This window comes from Jaculus jaculus, chromosome 13 (assembly GCF_020740685.1).
Source record: "Jaculus jaculus isolate mJacJac1 chromosome 13, mJacJac1.mat.Y.cur, whole genome shotgun sequence".
Taxonomy (NCBI): Eukaryota; Metazoa; Chordata; class Mammalia; order Rodentia; family Dipodidae; genus Jaculus; species Jaculus jaculus.
The window spans coordinates 21,465,247-21,482,175 of record NC_059114.1 but is presented as its reverse complement, the minus strand read 5'-3'; the positions used below and the strand labels follow the sequence as shown (position 1 = coordinate 21,482,175).

General features: G+C 52.6%; 1 protein-coding gene across 2 annotated transcripts in view; it reads right to left on the bottom strand.

Moving 5' to 3' along the window:
* Tbx5 (T-box transcription factor 5) overlaps window positions 1–10,311 on the bottom strand; it is a 63,781-nt gene extending 53,470 nt beyond the window's left edge. Inside the window, exons 1-5 of one of the 2 annotated variants that reach the window (XM_045132691.1) lie at window positions 10,287–10,311; window positions 6,080–6,264; window positions 3,980–4,074; window positions 1,886–2,005; window positions 951–1,098 (exon numbers count right to left, since the gene is read on the bottom strand). In XM_045132691.1, the coding sequence (XP_044988626.1) occupies window positions 951–1,098; window positions 1,886–2,005; window positions 3,980–4,074; window positions 6,080–6,226 (510 nt within the window). In that variant the 5' untranslated portion in view covers window positions 6,227–6,264; window positions 10,287–10,311. Of the gene's footprint in view, window positions 1–950; window positions 1,099–1,885; window positions 2,006–3,979; window positions 4,075–6,079; window positions 6,265–7,957; window positions 8,111–10,286 lie in introns of those variants that run through there. The other variant, XM_004664156.2, reaches the window with a different exon arrangement.
* Window positions 10,312–16,929: the final 6,618 nt, after the last annotated feature.

Genomic DNA, 16,929 nt, shown 5'->3' with positions numbered 1-16,929 from the left:
GCATCTACCAGTGGCAAGAAATTCACTGGGGCCCTGTCTTGAGGCCAGTCTAGAGTACAAGTTTGGGACCTGGGCCTAAGTTTGTCTACTCTGACCATAGTAGGGGACGAGAGAGCTGGATATTGAAGGGGGGGGGGAACCAGATCTGCCCAACGGTATCAAGTAAAGGATTCACCCCTTAAGACTTGTCTAGCCACTTGTAAAAGTGGGGGGAGGTGGCCTGGACTCTCTATCTCACCTGAGACAGTCCAATAACAAGGCAAAATTTAGACGGAAACTGGGGAGCTATACGCTTCCCATGGCCTGCACTGGCTACCCGCTGGGCTACAGCACCCATCCTCACAACAGGGGCTAGGGCACAGACCGGCTTCCCACACCCCACCACACCTGAGCCCAGCTGGAAGGTGCAAGTGCTGAAGACCAGCCTCAGGCCAAGGGGACAGAACCCTACCTCTAGCCACCAGGGAAAGACAGACCCAGGGTGGTACCACAAGCAGGAGAGAGGAGGATGCACCCGTGGAGACAGAGGAAGAAGAAGAAGAAAGAGAGAAAAAAAGACCAAGGGAAATGTGAACTGAGGATATGAGAAAGAAGAGATAAGGAAAGAGAGAAGAGATGGGAAGAGTAGGAGAGGAAGAAGTTCAGAGCAAAAAGTTAAAAGAATGACCCCGACATCACATCACGGCTCACACCTACAGTCCCAGCACTCAGGAGACAGAGGCAAGACTGGCCTGTGCTACATAATAAAACATTGTAATAAAAATGGTGAGAGGGGAAAGGAGGGAGAGAAAAAGGAAAGCAAGAGGGATCAACCCAGGAGAGCTGGAATAGAAGCACAGAAAGGGAGAAGCGTGGGATCCAGAAGCTAGAAAAGAAACTTCCAGGCAGAGGGAGAGAGTGAGAAGGGAGTCTGAACCTCAGGATACAGGACCACAGGGCGAGGGACTTACATGCCCAAATGGGTCCAGATGGTTGTTGGTGAGCTTGAGTTTCTGGAAGGAGACAAGCTGTCGCATCCAGTGTGCTCCGGTGGCCGGGGAATCCGGGTGCACGTAGAGACGGCCTGGCATGGCAGGCTCGGCTTTGCCAGTTACGGACCTAGAAGGAGGAGAGGGTGTGCTTCAAGATGGGCACTGGTGCATCCTGGGTGAGAGGTGCTGAGAGAGGAAGGATCCGGAGGGTCTACCTCCTATCTCTTTTAGACTTTTGCAATCTCTACTGCCCCATAACACATCTGGCAAGCACTATGTCCAGGCAAGCCTCCTGGCCTGGCTCTTTCTCTATGCGCCCCATTTTCCGCCCCCCACCCCAGAACTTTCAGTTTATTCTGCCCACAAACCCTCTGTCCGCAGGCTCTGAAAATCTGGCTGTGCAAAAGATCCTGAAAACTCCTTAAGTGCGTTCAAAGGGGCCTTCCTCCTCCAGGCCGTGTGCTGCTGGCAGCTGAAGGAGCAACGGACCCCAGCAACGGGCCTCTCCTCTCCCAACTGTTTAATTCCCGTGCCACAGGCTGGTTTTTCAATTTCATTTAAAAGCCACGCTCAAAGCAGGTTAGCCATAAAAAAAATAACTGTAAATGGTTTTACGTCTCCAGAAATTCGTCCAGCACTTGGTAACAATACGTTTCTTTAAAAAAAAAAAAATTCCACAGTCCATGAGTGCAGCTTTAGATTAGGGCACCTCATTTCCTGTCAGCCTCAGTGTTCTCCTCTATAAAATGGGAGCTAGTAGCCTGCAGTGCCCTGGTCTTGTAATGCTCAGCTGGATGCCGTGGACTAAGTGTGCATAACCCTCCCTCCAGCACACAGTAAGGGCTCAAACAATGTTTACTGGTGCCTTGGCAGGAATGGGGAAGGTATTCCACTCCCCCCCCTCCCATGCATACCATTTATTATCTGCAAATTTATATCTGTGGTCATCGGCAGGAACTATGTCCATGAGGAGGATGTACTTCGTTTTGGGATTAAGGCCAGTCACCTTCACTTTGTAACTGGGAAACATCCGCCTGGGACAGAGGGACACACACAGAGAAGCGAATTAGCGCCAAAACTCACAGGAGCTCGATCCCAAATTATAATGGAAAACCAATTCCTTCAAAAATGTTTTAAAAAAAACACACACACACACCACAACTAGACCCACTCCATTCTCACCAAAATCCACCCCAGATTTCCTCTGAAGTTCTGAGGAGGAGAAAAAGCTAAGAGATACGTGGGGAAGCTAGCATGAGAGTGTGGGCGCTTTGGAGAAGAAAATAGAAACCAGGAGGCTGCTGTTTATGGCGGCGCAGTGGTTTTGAAGAAAGCCTGAGAGAGACCACTTGCAGACCTTCCTAAATGCTCTCCCCCAAACCAGCCACCTACTGCGAGGGAGGAGAGGACGGATCGCTAGGTACGTGCCAGGTGCTGTCCTGTGGGTACAAACCTGGTTCTCTGTTGCCAGGGGCGTCAGTTAGTGAGAGTCCCTAGTGCTTGTCTCTGGGTTAGCTCAGTTGGTGACCAGACATGTGTATCTCTAACAGAAGTTTACTCTTCGAAGCCCCTGGACTTCTCCAAGATGCCTGATATACTTCCCTGGATAGCTTGATCTCCCCAAGCCTTAAAAGAGCAATTCCAAACCTTCCCAGGTTAGGATTTTTTAGCAAAAGCCTGGGACCTGTACTAGACTTGGATCCCTAGAAAGTTAAAACCGACACACTCCAGGTTACCTGTTACCTCACACCAGGGGTGCTCCTCCCTACTGTGCCTCCGCAAGCCAGGGATCTTAGGCTGGCTTGGAGCTGGTGGGCAAGTCCTTGGAACTCGGCTGACCCAGCCTTCCAAGGAAGGAGTGAATGGAGGCCTCCTTCTTGCAGCTCCAGAGCCGAGGCCTGTAGGTGTTTATCTGCCCAAGCACCGCAGCGTGCAGGCTTAGGTGCAGGAGACCCTGCAGGCCTTTTATAGTTAAAACCTGCTCTGCTCAGACATGGAGAAAAAGGCACCCTGGCTGGGTCTCTCCTTCCTGGGCGGAATGGGAAAGGGATCTCAGCTCCCTGGTATAAACACACTGCTGCCTCCTCGGGCCTTAGGCTGAGCAGGGAAGCCGACATTGTTTAATTTCAAATAATAATAAATGTCACTGCTGTCAGTTTACTGCAGGAGGATTCGGCTGGAGAACCAGGGTGTCTGGAGAGTCAGCACCCCGCCCTCCACCTTCACACACCCAGGCATGGGCCTACCAGTCTGCAGAGAGCACACTCAGGGCCTGCTGTCCCTTGAACCACAGGGAGGAGTGAGGCATGGGTAGGCGTGCAGCGAGCAGGTCCCCGCGCCTGCACCAGCACCACCGCACAGAGATCCAGAGCTGCGGGGCTCTGCCCCCCTTCCTCTCCACCCGCCCCCCATGTCTCTGCGAGCTTTGAAGGCCAACTCCGGAGTGAGCGTCTTGGCCGAGCAGCCGTGTTTATCGGTGTCTGTGTATAGAGCCCCACGGAGCCCTCACTTAGTTTCAAAGGCTTCGTCTGCTCTCTTATAAACAATGAGAAGAGGTAGCGAATACATTCAACAATTCGGAGTTTGGCAATCGGGTGGGACCCTGGAACTAGCCCAAGGTCAGGGAGGGTGGGAAGAGAGGTGGGGGCCAGGGACCAAGTCCAGATCTATGAATGCAAAGCCCTTTTCCACTCTGCCTTCTCTGTTCCCCCCACCCCCGTCTTTCCTTCCTTTCCTCTTTCTCTCATTACTAATCTACCCAGATAGCTGAGCTCCAGTGCTCCCTCATTTCTTCCTACATAGAGGTGGGAGAAATGTCCCGTTTCCAGAGGTGAGCATTTGGTGTCCCCCACCCGACTGGGAACTGGGGGGAGAATTCTCCCTGTACCTCTTTAATCAGATGGAAAGTGAACAAAATATTCTCTCTATTCTTTCTTCCTCTTCCACAGAACTTTTTCTTCCTTCCCTCCCACTTACCCCGCTTGCCCTCTATGCCAAGCCCGGCTCACCTCCCAGCCTTGGTGATGATCATTTCTGTACCCACTTCGTGGAATTTCAACCACAGTTCTCTTTCATGGAGGAAAACTTTGATTCCTTCCATACCCTGAAAGAACCAGAGAGAATTCAGCCTGGAGCCTGGTTCTACTGGCCCTGCTTCTCCAAACTTCTCCCAAACTCCAGGACAGTGTCTTCTTCCTCCCCACCACCTCCCACCCACTGCAGCCTATGAGCTCAAAGGTTGTGAAGTGGCTGTAGGGTACGGCTTGATCCAGGCTCTAGGGCATGGCAGTAGCCACGCTGTCCAGGAACTGTCCTCCAGCAACATGCCTCCTGCCTTTTGAGCCACCAACATAAGCCTTGAGAGTCATGACCCACCACTGAGCTCCTCTGGGAAGAACCAGGCTGGCAAATTTTACTCTGCTAAAGCAGAGATACAGTGGTGGGGGGGGGGGGAGAAGAAAGAGGAAACTCAATCTGGAAAATCCCAGTGTGATAGTCTCCTATAGACACCCAGATGTCCACTTGCAAAACATACGGATATGCAAATTCTGTGTGTGTACCGTGTTATTGTCAGTCACGGCACATACATGAAATTTGCAATTTAGCTTATTTATTTTTGAGACATAGCCCAGAATGGCTTAGAACTTATTACACAGCCCAGGCTGACATCAAACTCTTGGTGATACTCTTGCCACAGTCTCCTGTGTTGAAATTATGGGTACTTGAGCCACCATGCCCAGCTGGAAATTTCAATCAAAAGTCTATATTGTGGGCTGGAGAGATGGCTTAGCGGTTAAGCGCTTGCCTGTGAAGCCTAAGGACCCTGGTTCAAGGCTCCATACCCCAGGACCCATGTTAGCCAGATGCACAAGGGGGCACATACGTCTGGAGTTCGTTTGCAGTGGCTGGAGGCCCTGGCATGCCCATTCTCTCTCCCTCTCCCCCCCCCCTCTGCCTCTTTCTCTGTCTGTCACTTTCAAATAAATAAATAAACATTAAAAACTCCGTATTGCCCACAGTCCAGAATAAAAATACGAATACTAATATTAATAACTCTTCCAGCTCCTGCTCCCCACATCTACCATCATTCACCTTCTAGCAATTTTGATTTGATGCCTTGTGACATTTTCGCTTTCAACTAAAAGTTATTTTACAAAACCAATGCCAAAAACACAGCTGTAAATTCTTCATTTTGAAATAACTAGTAATCATTTAAGGGATGGATCTACTTTTCCTTAAAAGAAAAGAATATGGAAGTTTCCCAATATACTCTCACACTGCGCTGCTTCTGTAAAAAATAAAAATAATTTGAAAAGCACACCAACGCACACTTTTCAAGAAAGTCTGGGGGAAAAAAAAAGTCTTGGAGGGCATCAAAATCTAAGGAAGGGTTTTGGCATCTATACACACCTCTGACCAAGTCACCCTGCTTTGTGTCCTATGACAAGTGTTTAAAAATCATGGGGTCTTCGGAGAGACACGGGGAGCGCCCAGTGCGCTGGGGTTTGGAGCACGGAGAATGTACGGTGGGTCTCCTTCCTCCCCGGGGGCTCAGCTTCCAACCAGGAGAGGGGGCGACTCCCTGTACCATCTCCCAGCCTGGCGCAGGGCCTCTCCGCCAGACAAACAGAGAGCGCGGCGCGCCGCGGGTCCAGGCATCCGGCCGGGCCAAGCTGGCGGGCGGAGACGAAGGCTACCAAAGATCTAAGGGGTCAAGCCATCGCTCACGCTGGCCTGAAGCTGCCCGCTGACCCGGCCCTTAATAAGGCGCACCTAGGGCAGCAGGAAAGGAATTATCTGGGCCATTGTGAGGTGACCCCCAAATAGTCAGATCAACAATTCTTCAACAATGTAAATGTGTTTCCAAAAAATCCTCACGCCCGGCGAAGATAATCGCCAGGATACCGTGGATTGGGATATCGTGGTATGAGAGACTGGGGGTGGGGGGGAGCGAGGGAACAGAGAGAACTGGCCGGATTGAGTAGGAATTACAAGGAACAAGAGAAATCATGGGCCGTGCCCCCTGGTCCCCGCAAGGCACGCAGGAGAGAAACAAGGAAGGCTGGCTCTGGCCTTGCGCGCGGGCTGCCTGGCCCTGAGTTTCTTACCTGCTGGGTGAAGGCAGCCTGCGGAGATGAGGGGGACTTGCTGGGGGCTCCCAGCGCGCTCTCGGGTTTGGAATCACAGGACCGGTCTTTGGAGTCGGGCTCTAGAGGCGTGTGTGCCAGGCCAAAGCCATCATCCGCGTCGGCCATGGTGCGCCCAGGGCCCTGTGCCCGCGCCAGGTTCTGTTCTAAGAACAAGAGACAAGAGACTGATTCGGTTCTAAACAGCGAAGCAGCCGCTAGGACCCCCCCCCCCCGAATTCCCAGCCCCCAGCACCCGCTGAAGGAGGCTGCAGAGCGGCCTTTTGCTATTGGCATTACTTTCTGACCACGCACGATCACTCTGGAAAACACAGGGAGGAGGCGGTGAGGCCCGCATCTCCCCTGCGCAGGCTCTGGGCTTGATAAGCGAGCTGCCCGTCAAATTTGTCTGAACTCCTGGAAGAGCCAATAAAGATAAGGTATTTTTGGAAGCCATTGGGTAGGAACCCAAAGCAAAACAAAACAAAACAAAACAAAAAAACACCCCAGTGTCCTTTTCAAGAAATTTTCTAAGTAAATTACAGAAAGTCATTAGAGCTCTTTTTCCTAAACCTCACAAGAGGATATATATATATATATATACATATATATATATTTCCCTCAGTAGGCAAAAGGGTAGAAATGTAACCCGGCTCTTGCAAAAACCCAAAGATACAAGAGGAACAAGGATGGCTAATGGAGACAGCAGGTTCAAAGGAAAAGACACTCACATCTCTCACTTCCCATGGTCACAGGCCTTCATGTAAAGTCATTGAAAATTAAAAGTCCTTTCCTCTCCCCGCGCCCCCCCCCGCCCCCCGCCAACCTTAAGTAGGATTTGTTTTTAAAAAAAAATAAGTAAGTTTAAAGTAGCCACAGAGAAAGGCAAAGGGAGAAAGGCGCCAGGCGGCAGATGGGAGAGGCGCCTGCCGCCGGGGTCTGATTCTCCCTGCTTTCTCTGCTCTCTACCCTGGGCAGGCATTTTGTGGGCTTCCAGGCAGACGGGAGCTTCTCGGAGCTTCAATCGGCCTGGATCTCCGAAACGGCAGTCGTGGCTCGGGATCCCATAGAATAAAATCGGCCCGGGGCCCCGGGATAGCTGGTGAGTTGTGAGCGCTGAGCGGGCCTCCCAGATCCATGGCTGCAGCCCAGGGGCAGCTCAGGGCAGCCGGAGGACGGAGCCCGCACGGTGACCGCCTGCCTCCTCGCTGATCTTCCAATCCCCCTCCACCACCCCTTACTCTCTAAAGGAAGACTTTCGGCCACTACCCCAGCCTGAAGATTGTGCTTGTGGGGGGCGGGGGGTGTGCAAGCGATGCCCGCACAAACCTAGCAACTGCTTAGGCAAAAAAAGCTCCTCCATCCCACCCCGTTTACGGTGGCCAGAGACAGCTTCCAAGGCCCGAGTCCCCAGCGGGTTTCTTTTCCCACCCACTCCTCCAGCCCCTAGGGATTTTTTTTGTGTGTGTGTGTGTCGGGGGGAGGCGGTGATCGGAGCCCCACTGAGTGCTCGTAACAAAACAAAGCCGGGCTGGAGCCCCCCACCGGCTCTCCCAGTCACCGCCGGCCACTGGCAGAAACCCACCCAACGCCCTTGCCCAGGGTCCCGGGGAAGCTCGAACAAGATGTAGTTTGACAGAACCAGGCCGAGCGCCCTGCAAGCTCCAACGCGACTCCCCCAGCCTCGGCAGCCTCCCGGGCTCCGCTTGCCGGCGAGGTCGGTGCAGCAGCGCCAGGCGTCGTCTTGCAAGCCCAAGCTGGGCTGGGTGCGGGGCGGGCGTCCGCCATCCGCGCTCCCCGGAGCCGGCGACTCCCTCCCCGGCCTCCCTTGGCCAGCCGCGGGGACCTGCGGACCGTTACCTCGCTCGTGCAGCCGGGTGCATTCACCACCGCCCCTCTTCCTCCTAGCAGAGGAGCCGGCGGCCAGGCGGGGGTGCTGGCATGGTGGTGACTCCGGGGTTTAGGCTGGAGGTGGTGGCCGTGCCTAGCTTGGCCGCCACTGCCGCCAACTTGCCCCCGCGTAGCACCCGCCGCCGGAGCCTTTGCAGCCTGGTGACTGGCCACCTCCGACACACACCTCCTCTGCGGCTCGCTGCTCGCTTTTCCCTAAATACTTGCAAGTCGTCAGGCTTCACAAGGGTTCCAAAGAACTCGAAACAGCGGCTCAGGAAGCACCCAAAACCACATAGTCTCAGTGCTGGACTCAATCCTTGCACCCACCCACCCCCCCCACCCCCTCCGCCAGGGAAGAGAAGTTGGGAGACAAGCAAGAGAGAGCCCCTTGGGAATGGTCCAACTCCTTTCAGAGATCTGCTCTCTGGGTTAATGTTCCGGAATTCGAGGTAAGACTCTCTCCCTCCCTCTCTCTCTCTCTCTCTCTCTCTCTCTCTCAGAAATACAAGCCCACTCAACTGAGCATAGTGACGTTGAATTGCCTCGATGCTTACAAAGTTCTGAATTTGCCTATCCAGCTAGCTCCCCCCGTAGCACACTGCCCCACTCTCTGTGTCTCTTTTTCTCTCCCTCTCCCACCCACAATCCCTCCCTCCCTCCCTCTCTCCCACTTTTTTCACTAGATTTCCCCAAAAGCTCAAATCACACACTCTCAAATCCAGACCTGGCCGTTCCCCACCCCCACTCCCTTCCCAACCTTCTTGCATCTCTGTTGTGCTGAACCAGTGGTTGCTGAGAAAGAAAGAGGAAAAAAAAAAAACCCAAAACACAAAACATGACCAAAAAAAAAAAAAAAAAATCGGCAACTTCTCCCCTGAAGCCCAGCAATTTCAGTAACCCAGCCCTTCAGAGAACCCGGCTGGCTAAACGTACGCACCCACCCACAGGCCTCCTCCGAGGCCGCCCCACCGCTGTCTTCAGTGCTGACCTCAGATGGAGAGCAGTGTGACCCTTCCTGGCCCCATGGAGCCAGGGCTGGCGGCCCTGACATCTCTCCCTCGACCCCAACTCACCACCCACCCCCATTGTCAATGACTAGGGGTGAAGGTGCCTTGGGATGGGGGCCAAGATCAAAGATGCCAAAGAGATCACCACTGATTCTCCACCCTCCACCCATAGGGGCCATCAGAGGGCTCTGGCTAGAGATATATACAAGGCAGTGCCCCGGGTTTATTAAAATAATCAACCGCTCACAGGGACCTGGATGGGGTTTTTATCTCCCCCTGCCCCTCGCTTTGCCCTTCCTGCTTGAAGCCTGTTGTTCTGGGGTGAACTGAAACAGTCAATAGATACATAAACACAATCTGCAGGTCCTGGTGTGGGCAGCGCCAGGTTGGGGGCTTGCAATAAAGTCCGAGGTCCCATTCTGTTTCCCCTTCGGGCTCACTCTGTCTTGTTGTTTTCTGGTACTCCAACTGGGGACTGGAGACTGCAATGGCCAAGGTCTGGAGAGAGGGGAAAGGACCCCCCGGAGGACTGGATGGGTGACTGGTTAGCCATCTGCGGCTACAAAATCAGTCTGTCCCTGCAAAACTCTCCAATGGACTGCCCACTAAATGTGGGGCAATGCATGGAAGGAAAAAAACTAACCTCACACTTTTCCGGTTTGTTTTCAAGCAGCCCTTGACCCAGGCGGGTTATTTATTTGTGCAAACACCTTTACTCTTCCAGAATGTCAGCGCCACATAGGCCTTTGGGCTAGTTCAGGGTGCAGTCCCAGGTTGAGGAGGGAAAACCAGGAAGAAAGCCTGATTTTCCACATCTCTGGTTGACGGAAGGGGAAATCCAGAAAGACCGCTCCAATCCCTTTACATTTGCAGAGATTTGCGGATAAAATTCATTCCCATAAATACTCTATAGGCCCTTCCCGAGAGAGGAGAAAATCCGGATTCTTCCAAGTAACAACCCAGCCAGATCAACTTCCTTCACAGAGCTTAGGAGGTGCACGGTGCGGGCCGCCAAGCAAAATCTCTCTCCATCTCTCCATCTCTCCATCTCTCTCTGTCTCTCTCTCTCTCCCCTCCTCCTCTTCCTCCTCCTCACCTATTAGATAGGGGGTATCCACTCTTGCAAGTGACAAGGAAAGACAAAATGCAAGATAGCACACTCCTAATTTGCTCTACAATATTTACACTTGGGGGTGGGGGGAGATTCAGCAAGGCTGGTAGAATGAAAGCTGGGGTCCTATGGAAAAGAAAGATATATCTCCCTCTTGTTTCTCCCCAGTGACACTCACCTCCAAAAGTCTCACCTCTTCTTTCCAGCCCAGAAGACAGGACCGTCCACGCACTGAATCAGGGAGCTCAGAAGAATTTTGAACGGGATTTATTCGCTCTCCCCCCCACCACCACCAAAAAAAGATTTCTCCCCCACCTTAAAAAAAATCTGGGACTTCTTTACAGCTTCTGCCCAAAGGAGCAAGTACCTCCCAGCTCGTAGTTGGCTTGTGCTCCCTAACAAATTAAATATTGCTGTTTATTACCAGGCATACCCCAATAAAATAAAGAGGCAACCGGTGATAGCAACTATCTCACCAGCCGCTGCTCCTATAGGACTTGGAAACGTCACCAGTCACGCAACCAAGCCCGCGCCTAGTCACGCTCGGCTGGGGGGGCAGTGGCGGGAGATTAATTTCTCTCCATCTTCTACCAGCCCAAGGTCTGCGAAGCCACAAGTCAAGGCTGGCTATACCCAGGGTGAATAAATAAAGAAACAAACAAACCCAGCACCCTCTGGAGAGGGAGTGGGGCGGGAAACAGAGATGGGGGAACAAACACAAGACAAATAGAGAACCGAGATCGATTTTCTTTAGACAGGGGGAGAGAAAGTGGATCTCTGCGACGTGAGGCCGGAGGCCGCCTCAGCCTCCATCGGAAAGAAAAAGGAATTGCCCCGAGGTGTCTTGCACGAGGCAAAGGATTCTTATCCGTTAATCATTTTTTTTTCTAATGGGGAATGCTTGGCAAATGAATATTGAAATGCCATTTAGAGGGTTCTATTTGGGATGCGGTAAGTCAGCATCCACTGCGTACTTATAGAGAAAAACAGACTAGGGGATATATAAGTAATATATTAGTGGAGAACAAAAAAACAGGGTAAGAGAGAGAGAGAGACCTGCCAACGTTCCTTGCAGAAAAGCTTTTCTGCTTCTTCATCGAGGTCCTGGGATGCAATTCGTCCCCGAGTGGCCAGGCGGGGGCGGGGTGCGAGTGGGTGGTGGGGCTTGGGGGGCGCTGGGTGGAGAGGGGTGCTTTCTACATAGAAAAAAAAAAATTACAGTGCCCGGGCCCTGTAGAGGGGCGAGCCACTCTATTTAGCTTTGTAATATCGACAATTATTTTGAATTTGATCAATGGGCATCGACCTCTAAGTAGCCGGGTGGATATACGCAAGTTTTGTTTTGTTTTGCTTTTGCATGCATGCATGCATGCATTTGGAAATCCACTACGTGGAGTTGCGAAACGCACCGCGTCGACGCCCCTGGCGGCGCCGAGCCCAGCGCAGGGCCTGCGGCGGGCGCGCCGGGGAGCCAGCCCGCGAGCGCCGGGCCTTCCGGAGGGGTAAGTTCCCCGCCCCGGGACTCCCCGGGCTTCGGCGGTTCCATCCTGGGGTTACGCGCTCCCCTAAGCCTTCCCCCCCTCCCACCTCCCGGCTGTTTGTCCCCGAGGCATAGCCCGGCTCGAGGCTCGGTCTACCCCGGGGACGGCAGCAGTCAGCCGGCCCAGCAGCCCGCAGAGCCAAGGTCAGGCCCGCGGGGACAGCGGACAGCCGCCTCCCCGGCGCGCGCGGGCCAGCCGGGCGGCCCGCAGACCTCGTGGGTCCCGGCCCTTCGCCCGGGCTGCACCGTCGCCCTTCCCGGCTTCGCTTTCGTTTCCCAAGCGACCCACTCGGTCCCCAAGTGCCAGATGTCAAGAACGCAATCCGAAACGCTTCTCCCAGACTCCCTGACCGACCCAAGGGAGGGTTCCTAACTGACCACCACGCCGGGAGGTGGGTGGGCGGAAAACCGAGGCCTAGGCCCCGCCGGGCGCAGACAAGGAAGGCGAGCGCCTTTCGGTTTCCCGGTTTTTCTCCCCATTTCCAAGGCAACTACCTGGGCCAGCTGGAAAAAGATTCTGGGTGCCCGGAACCACACACTCACTTCCAAAGTCCTGGAGAACGCTTGGCACACAGAAAAACAAACAAGCAAACAGACAAAACCAACAACAACAACCAAAAAAAAACCAAACATGAAGACCCCAAATGGATTTTATAACCCCCAACTTTTTCTCTAATCATTTGGACGGCCAACTCTGGGCCATACATACCTCTCTCCCTTCTTTCCCCGGACCCGCACTTCCCAAAATCTGCTCCCATCTGGGATTTTCTTTCCCCCCTACCCCTCTGGGGGGGGGGGTTTAATACCTCAATGAAAACGATCTTATTACTTTTAAAATATTTTTAATGCAAAAGAAAAACTAAAACAGCCAAAAGAAAGATTTCTGTTGATTTTTCCCCCCGCATTTTTTCTTCCATTAAAAAAAAAATCATGTCCAAAACTAGCATCTGATTTTCCTGTCTTAGAGGGAACAGGCAAGAGTATGTAAGTTCCATCTCGCTCCCAGTGTGGCCCTGGTCCTGCCTCACCCGGGTCTCCACCGAGGTCAAAAAGTAGAGAGCAGTGCAGAGGAGCCTGGGAAAGTTAATCAGAATTATAACAATGGAGACAAAACTAAACTTTGGCCAACTCACTTTGCAGAAGGAAAAGGGTCCCAGAGAGGGTAGGAACTTCCCTTTTTTCCCCCCTTAGGAGATCAGTTTCCCTCTTGCCTAGTGAAATTTGGCTTTATTATATATTTTTTTTTCCAGGACCATTGGAGCATCCTTCCTGATGTTTTATTCAGCTCTCAGCTTTTCCCCTCTTTGGACCTGTGGGAAGAACATTGGCTGTGATGATATTCAATACGCGATATTCTTCGCCAACATTCCCACCAACAACTGCTATTGCTATCCCAGATTTCTCATGTTTGAATGCCCTGTCTCGCTCACACTAACAGTAAGGAGGTGGGGAATGCCAGTGACTTTCTAGAGAACCGCTGACCAGGACACCAATGTAGGGGGATTGGCACATCCCATGAGCAGTGGAGGTGGCCTCTGAGGGTCACTTGGTGGCAGTCTGGCCTTTGTCCTTGGCCCCTCCAATGTGAGTAGTCAGCAGTGGGGAACGGACCTGCAGTGGCTGTAGGACACTCTGAACCTGGGAATAGAAACCACACTGGCAGACGGGCAGCAAAGAGCCCACTGAAAACCCCGCGGGCACTAAGTTTGCACCAATTCCGAGCCTCTAACACTCAGGATAGTACCTCCACTGCTTGGAGTGTAAGAGAAGAGCTGTCTGGAAGCCCCTTCCCCTTAAGGACAGGGTGCCCGCCCTTCCCCAGGTCTCCCTCCCGGGACACTGGAAAGACACCCTGTCTACAATGAAAACTATTTTTCTTGTTCTCCTACAGGGTGTGGGCTGGGGGACGGGGGGTGGGGTGGGGGGGGGGGAGAAAACAAGAAAGAAAGGGAAATTAAAGTCACAAGTGTTAAGCTCACTCAAAGGGCTGGATTCAAAACCAGAGATGAAACGGCATCTCCAGCGCCTGCTAACTACAGGCCTCCTTCCAGCCAGACTGACCGGGCATGGCCCCGGAGCAAGGCAGCCTCACTGGAGAGAATCCATGCCCGTTTCATACAGGGTTGCATTTAAGGGGAGGGACGTGGATCCTCCTCCGCGTCAACACAGGACTCACCGGTGCAGGAAACAAAGGAATGAGCAATTGTGGGGGTTGGGGGGTGGCGAGGGGTGGCGGTGATTACTACTGAAGCTAGACACCTTCACATCAAAATGGGCCAGGTGAGCGGTTTGAGAAATTCCTAAAGTCTGATCAGAGTTTCCGACCAGGGCGCGCCAGGGTCAAGAGGATCTAAAACGCTATTTTATCCACGCGCTGTAACCAACCCAGTGTGCCAGGCTCTAATCCTTGCAGCCCTCCTGGCCCCTCTTTCCAGGGAGAAATTTGCCCGAGCAGAGACTGTGGGCCCCGCAGCTAGAGGAGGCAGAGGAAGTACACTCTTGCCTGGAGCTGCAAATGAGAACTCTAGTAATGACCTTGAGCAGCTGAAGGGAGGCAGATGAGGTGAGGAGGGCAGCCAAACCCCAAAGTGGAAGGATCCGTCACCAAAGTGATTGCGTGGTCGAGACCTCTAATTTTTCTTCCCCACCAGCCTGGGCTGCCAGCACCCCCTCCCACCCCCAGCTGGTCCCCTCCAGCTTGCCTCAGCTGGGTTTCTGGGAACAGCCCTGACAGAAAGCTCTGGAAGCAGGAGCTGAGATGTATCTACCCTCCACTCCAATCACGACCTAAGAACATTGGGGAGCCATGGACCCAGGAAGTTCTCGGAGTGTTCCTCCCCAGAAGACCCTGGGTTTCCTGGCTACCATGGCAACTTGGGAGTCACTTCCAACAAGCTCAACAATGGGGAGTGTGGGACAGTCCGTGGGGAGGCTTAAAGGCCCTGCGCTGCCGCCCTTTGCTTTCCAGAGTAAAGAAAGCTCCTCTTTAGGGAGAAAAGAGAGTTCAGACCAGCTTGGTTGGGAACCCCTCCGCCTGTGGTGCAGAGCCATGACCTTAACAAGTAGAATATATCAGCAGGCCTTGGGGAACCTCAGTGGAAACCCGAACCCCCCCCCACACACACACCAGTGAGGACATGGGACTTTAGGAGTGGCGCCCTTTTTCACTCCCCACCCTCTGTTTCCCCATTGCATCTGGCTCCCCAGCCACCCAGAGCAGCTTCATGGATGGAAGAAACTAGAAAATTTGACATATTAATGTCTACAATATCTTACTGAGGCACAGAAAGTTACACCCCCTATTCCTCTTAGAGGAAAAAAAATGCTTGATTGTGGACAACATCAAAGTAACATTAAAATAATATTTCTGTTGCATTGCTTTGCTTTTGAAATCTGCAGAGATGAGAGGGGGAAAAATGGCCTTTTTTGGGGGGGAAGGGGTGTCGGTGATAATACAAACCAAATTTTCTGCATGGGGTTCTGAGGTAGCAAACTTCGAGAAAGTGTGAGAAAGAACTGTGGGTGTGAGGAGGTGCTGATCATCTTAGCAGGGGTCAAAGGAGAGGAAGAACAGGAAAGGGCTCCCCAGAGTGGGGTCTAGGTCTAGGTACCCACAAAAATTTGGATTGCAGGCTAAAAATGGATTTGTCCCATTCTGTGGGCGGACTCCATCCATCTCAGAATTAGTCAGGAAACAAACGATTTTTATTTCTTTTCTCCAATTCTGATGGAGCAGCTCATGTCCTCCCCCCTTCCCAAAGTTCCTGGCTGATGTGGTACTACTGATGATCTCATGTCAATCCAGTCTCACAGCCTGGGAGGCGCTTGTAGGTTGCTTTCCTGGCACCCAGGTTTTTCTTACTCTCGGCATTTTTTTTTTTTTTTTTTTTTGACACAGGGTCTCAGATAGTCCAGGCTGACCTGAAATTCCCCGTGTAAGAATGAGGGCAACTTTGAACTTCTGATCCTGCTGCTTCTCCCTCCCTAGTGCTGGGATTACAAGAATGTGCCAGGAAGCTCTGTTTATGGGGTGCTGGGGATCAAACCCAGGACCTTTTTGCATGCTAGGCAAGTATTCTATCCACTGAGCTATACCCTTCCCCGCCTATTGCCAGCATTTTCCCATTGATGTTTCCTCAAGAATCCTGCCTGTGTCTACACAAAGAGAAATGGGACTGGTTTTAGTTTTTAGTTGAAGTTGTAGACTAGTGAACTTTTTCTGCAGGCCAGGCAAGAGCTAGAATCCAAATAGGAGATGATTCAACAGTCCTCAGTTGTGTTTTTTTTTTGGTTCTTTTGAAACATTTCCAGGGCCCTGTCCAGGGTCACAGATGAGTGGGATCTGACCCCAGTCTGTGTGCAAAGCAGACCCCCAGAGGGCCTGCTTACCAGAGGTCTGTTGGGCTGGGTGGGTGTAAGGTATTCTAGGCTGGAGGCAGAGGCTCCTCTGTCCTAGGTGAGAGGTTCAGCCCCCCTCCCCGCCCCCCCAGGACCTGGCTGGTCTAGAAGTCCCTGGCTTCATGGATTCAAGGGCATTTAGCCTACGGGATCGAGGATGGAAGATGCTAAGGTTTCTCTTTCCAAACCTAAGCACTGTGTTCCCAAGCCCTGGCCCATGTTCATCAAAGCCTGTACACACTGTCCCCCCAAAAGAGCGTGGGAGCAGTATTGGGTGGGCTGGCTGAACTGGCCTGGAGGGAGAGAATGTGTATCTGACTTCATTTTATAATAAATAGTTTTATTTATTTCTTTGCAAGCAGAGAGAGAGAGAGAGAGAGAGAGAGAGAGAGGGAGGGAGGGAGGGAGGGAGGGAGAGAGAGAGAGATGGGGGAGGGGGAGAGAGACAGAGAAAGAATGGGGGCATCAGGGCCTCTAGCCCCTGCAAAGGAACTCTAGACCTATGTGAGCCACTTTGTGTATCTGGCTTTACGTAGGTACTGGAGAACTGAGCCCTAGCTGCTAGGTTTCCCAAGCAAGTGCCTTAACCATTGAACCATTCCTCCAGTCAGTGACTTCATTTTTCTTTTAAGCAAATATTTAGGCTTAGAGAGGTTAAGGACTTGGCTCAGGTCACACAGCCCCTGCAAGGGAGCACCCAGCTCCCTTCCTTTCTTGAAAGGGAGCCCCAGCCCAGGGGACAAGGCCTTTAGGTATGCTGTAGTGGCTGTGGACTAGCCAGCTAAGGAAGTCCCTGGGCGGGGCTGCTGGGAGTGCCAACCTCCTGATGGCTTCCTAGGGTCCAGGAAGGGCTTGCTAGGCCCAAGTGGGGTCAGAGGAAAGT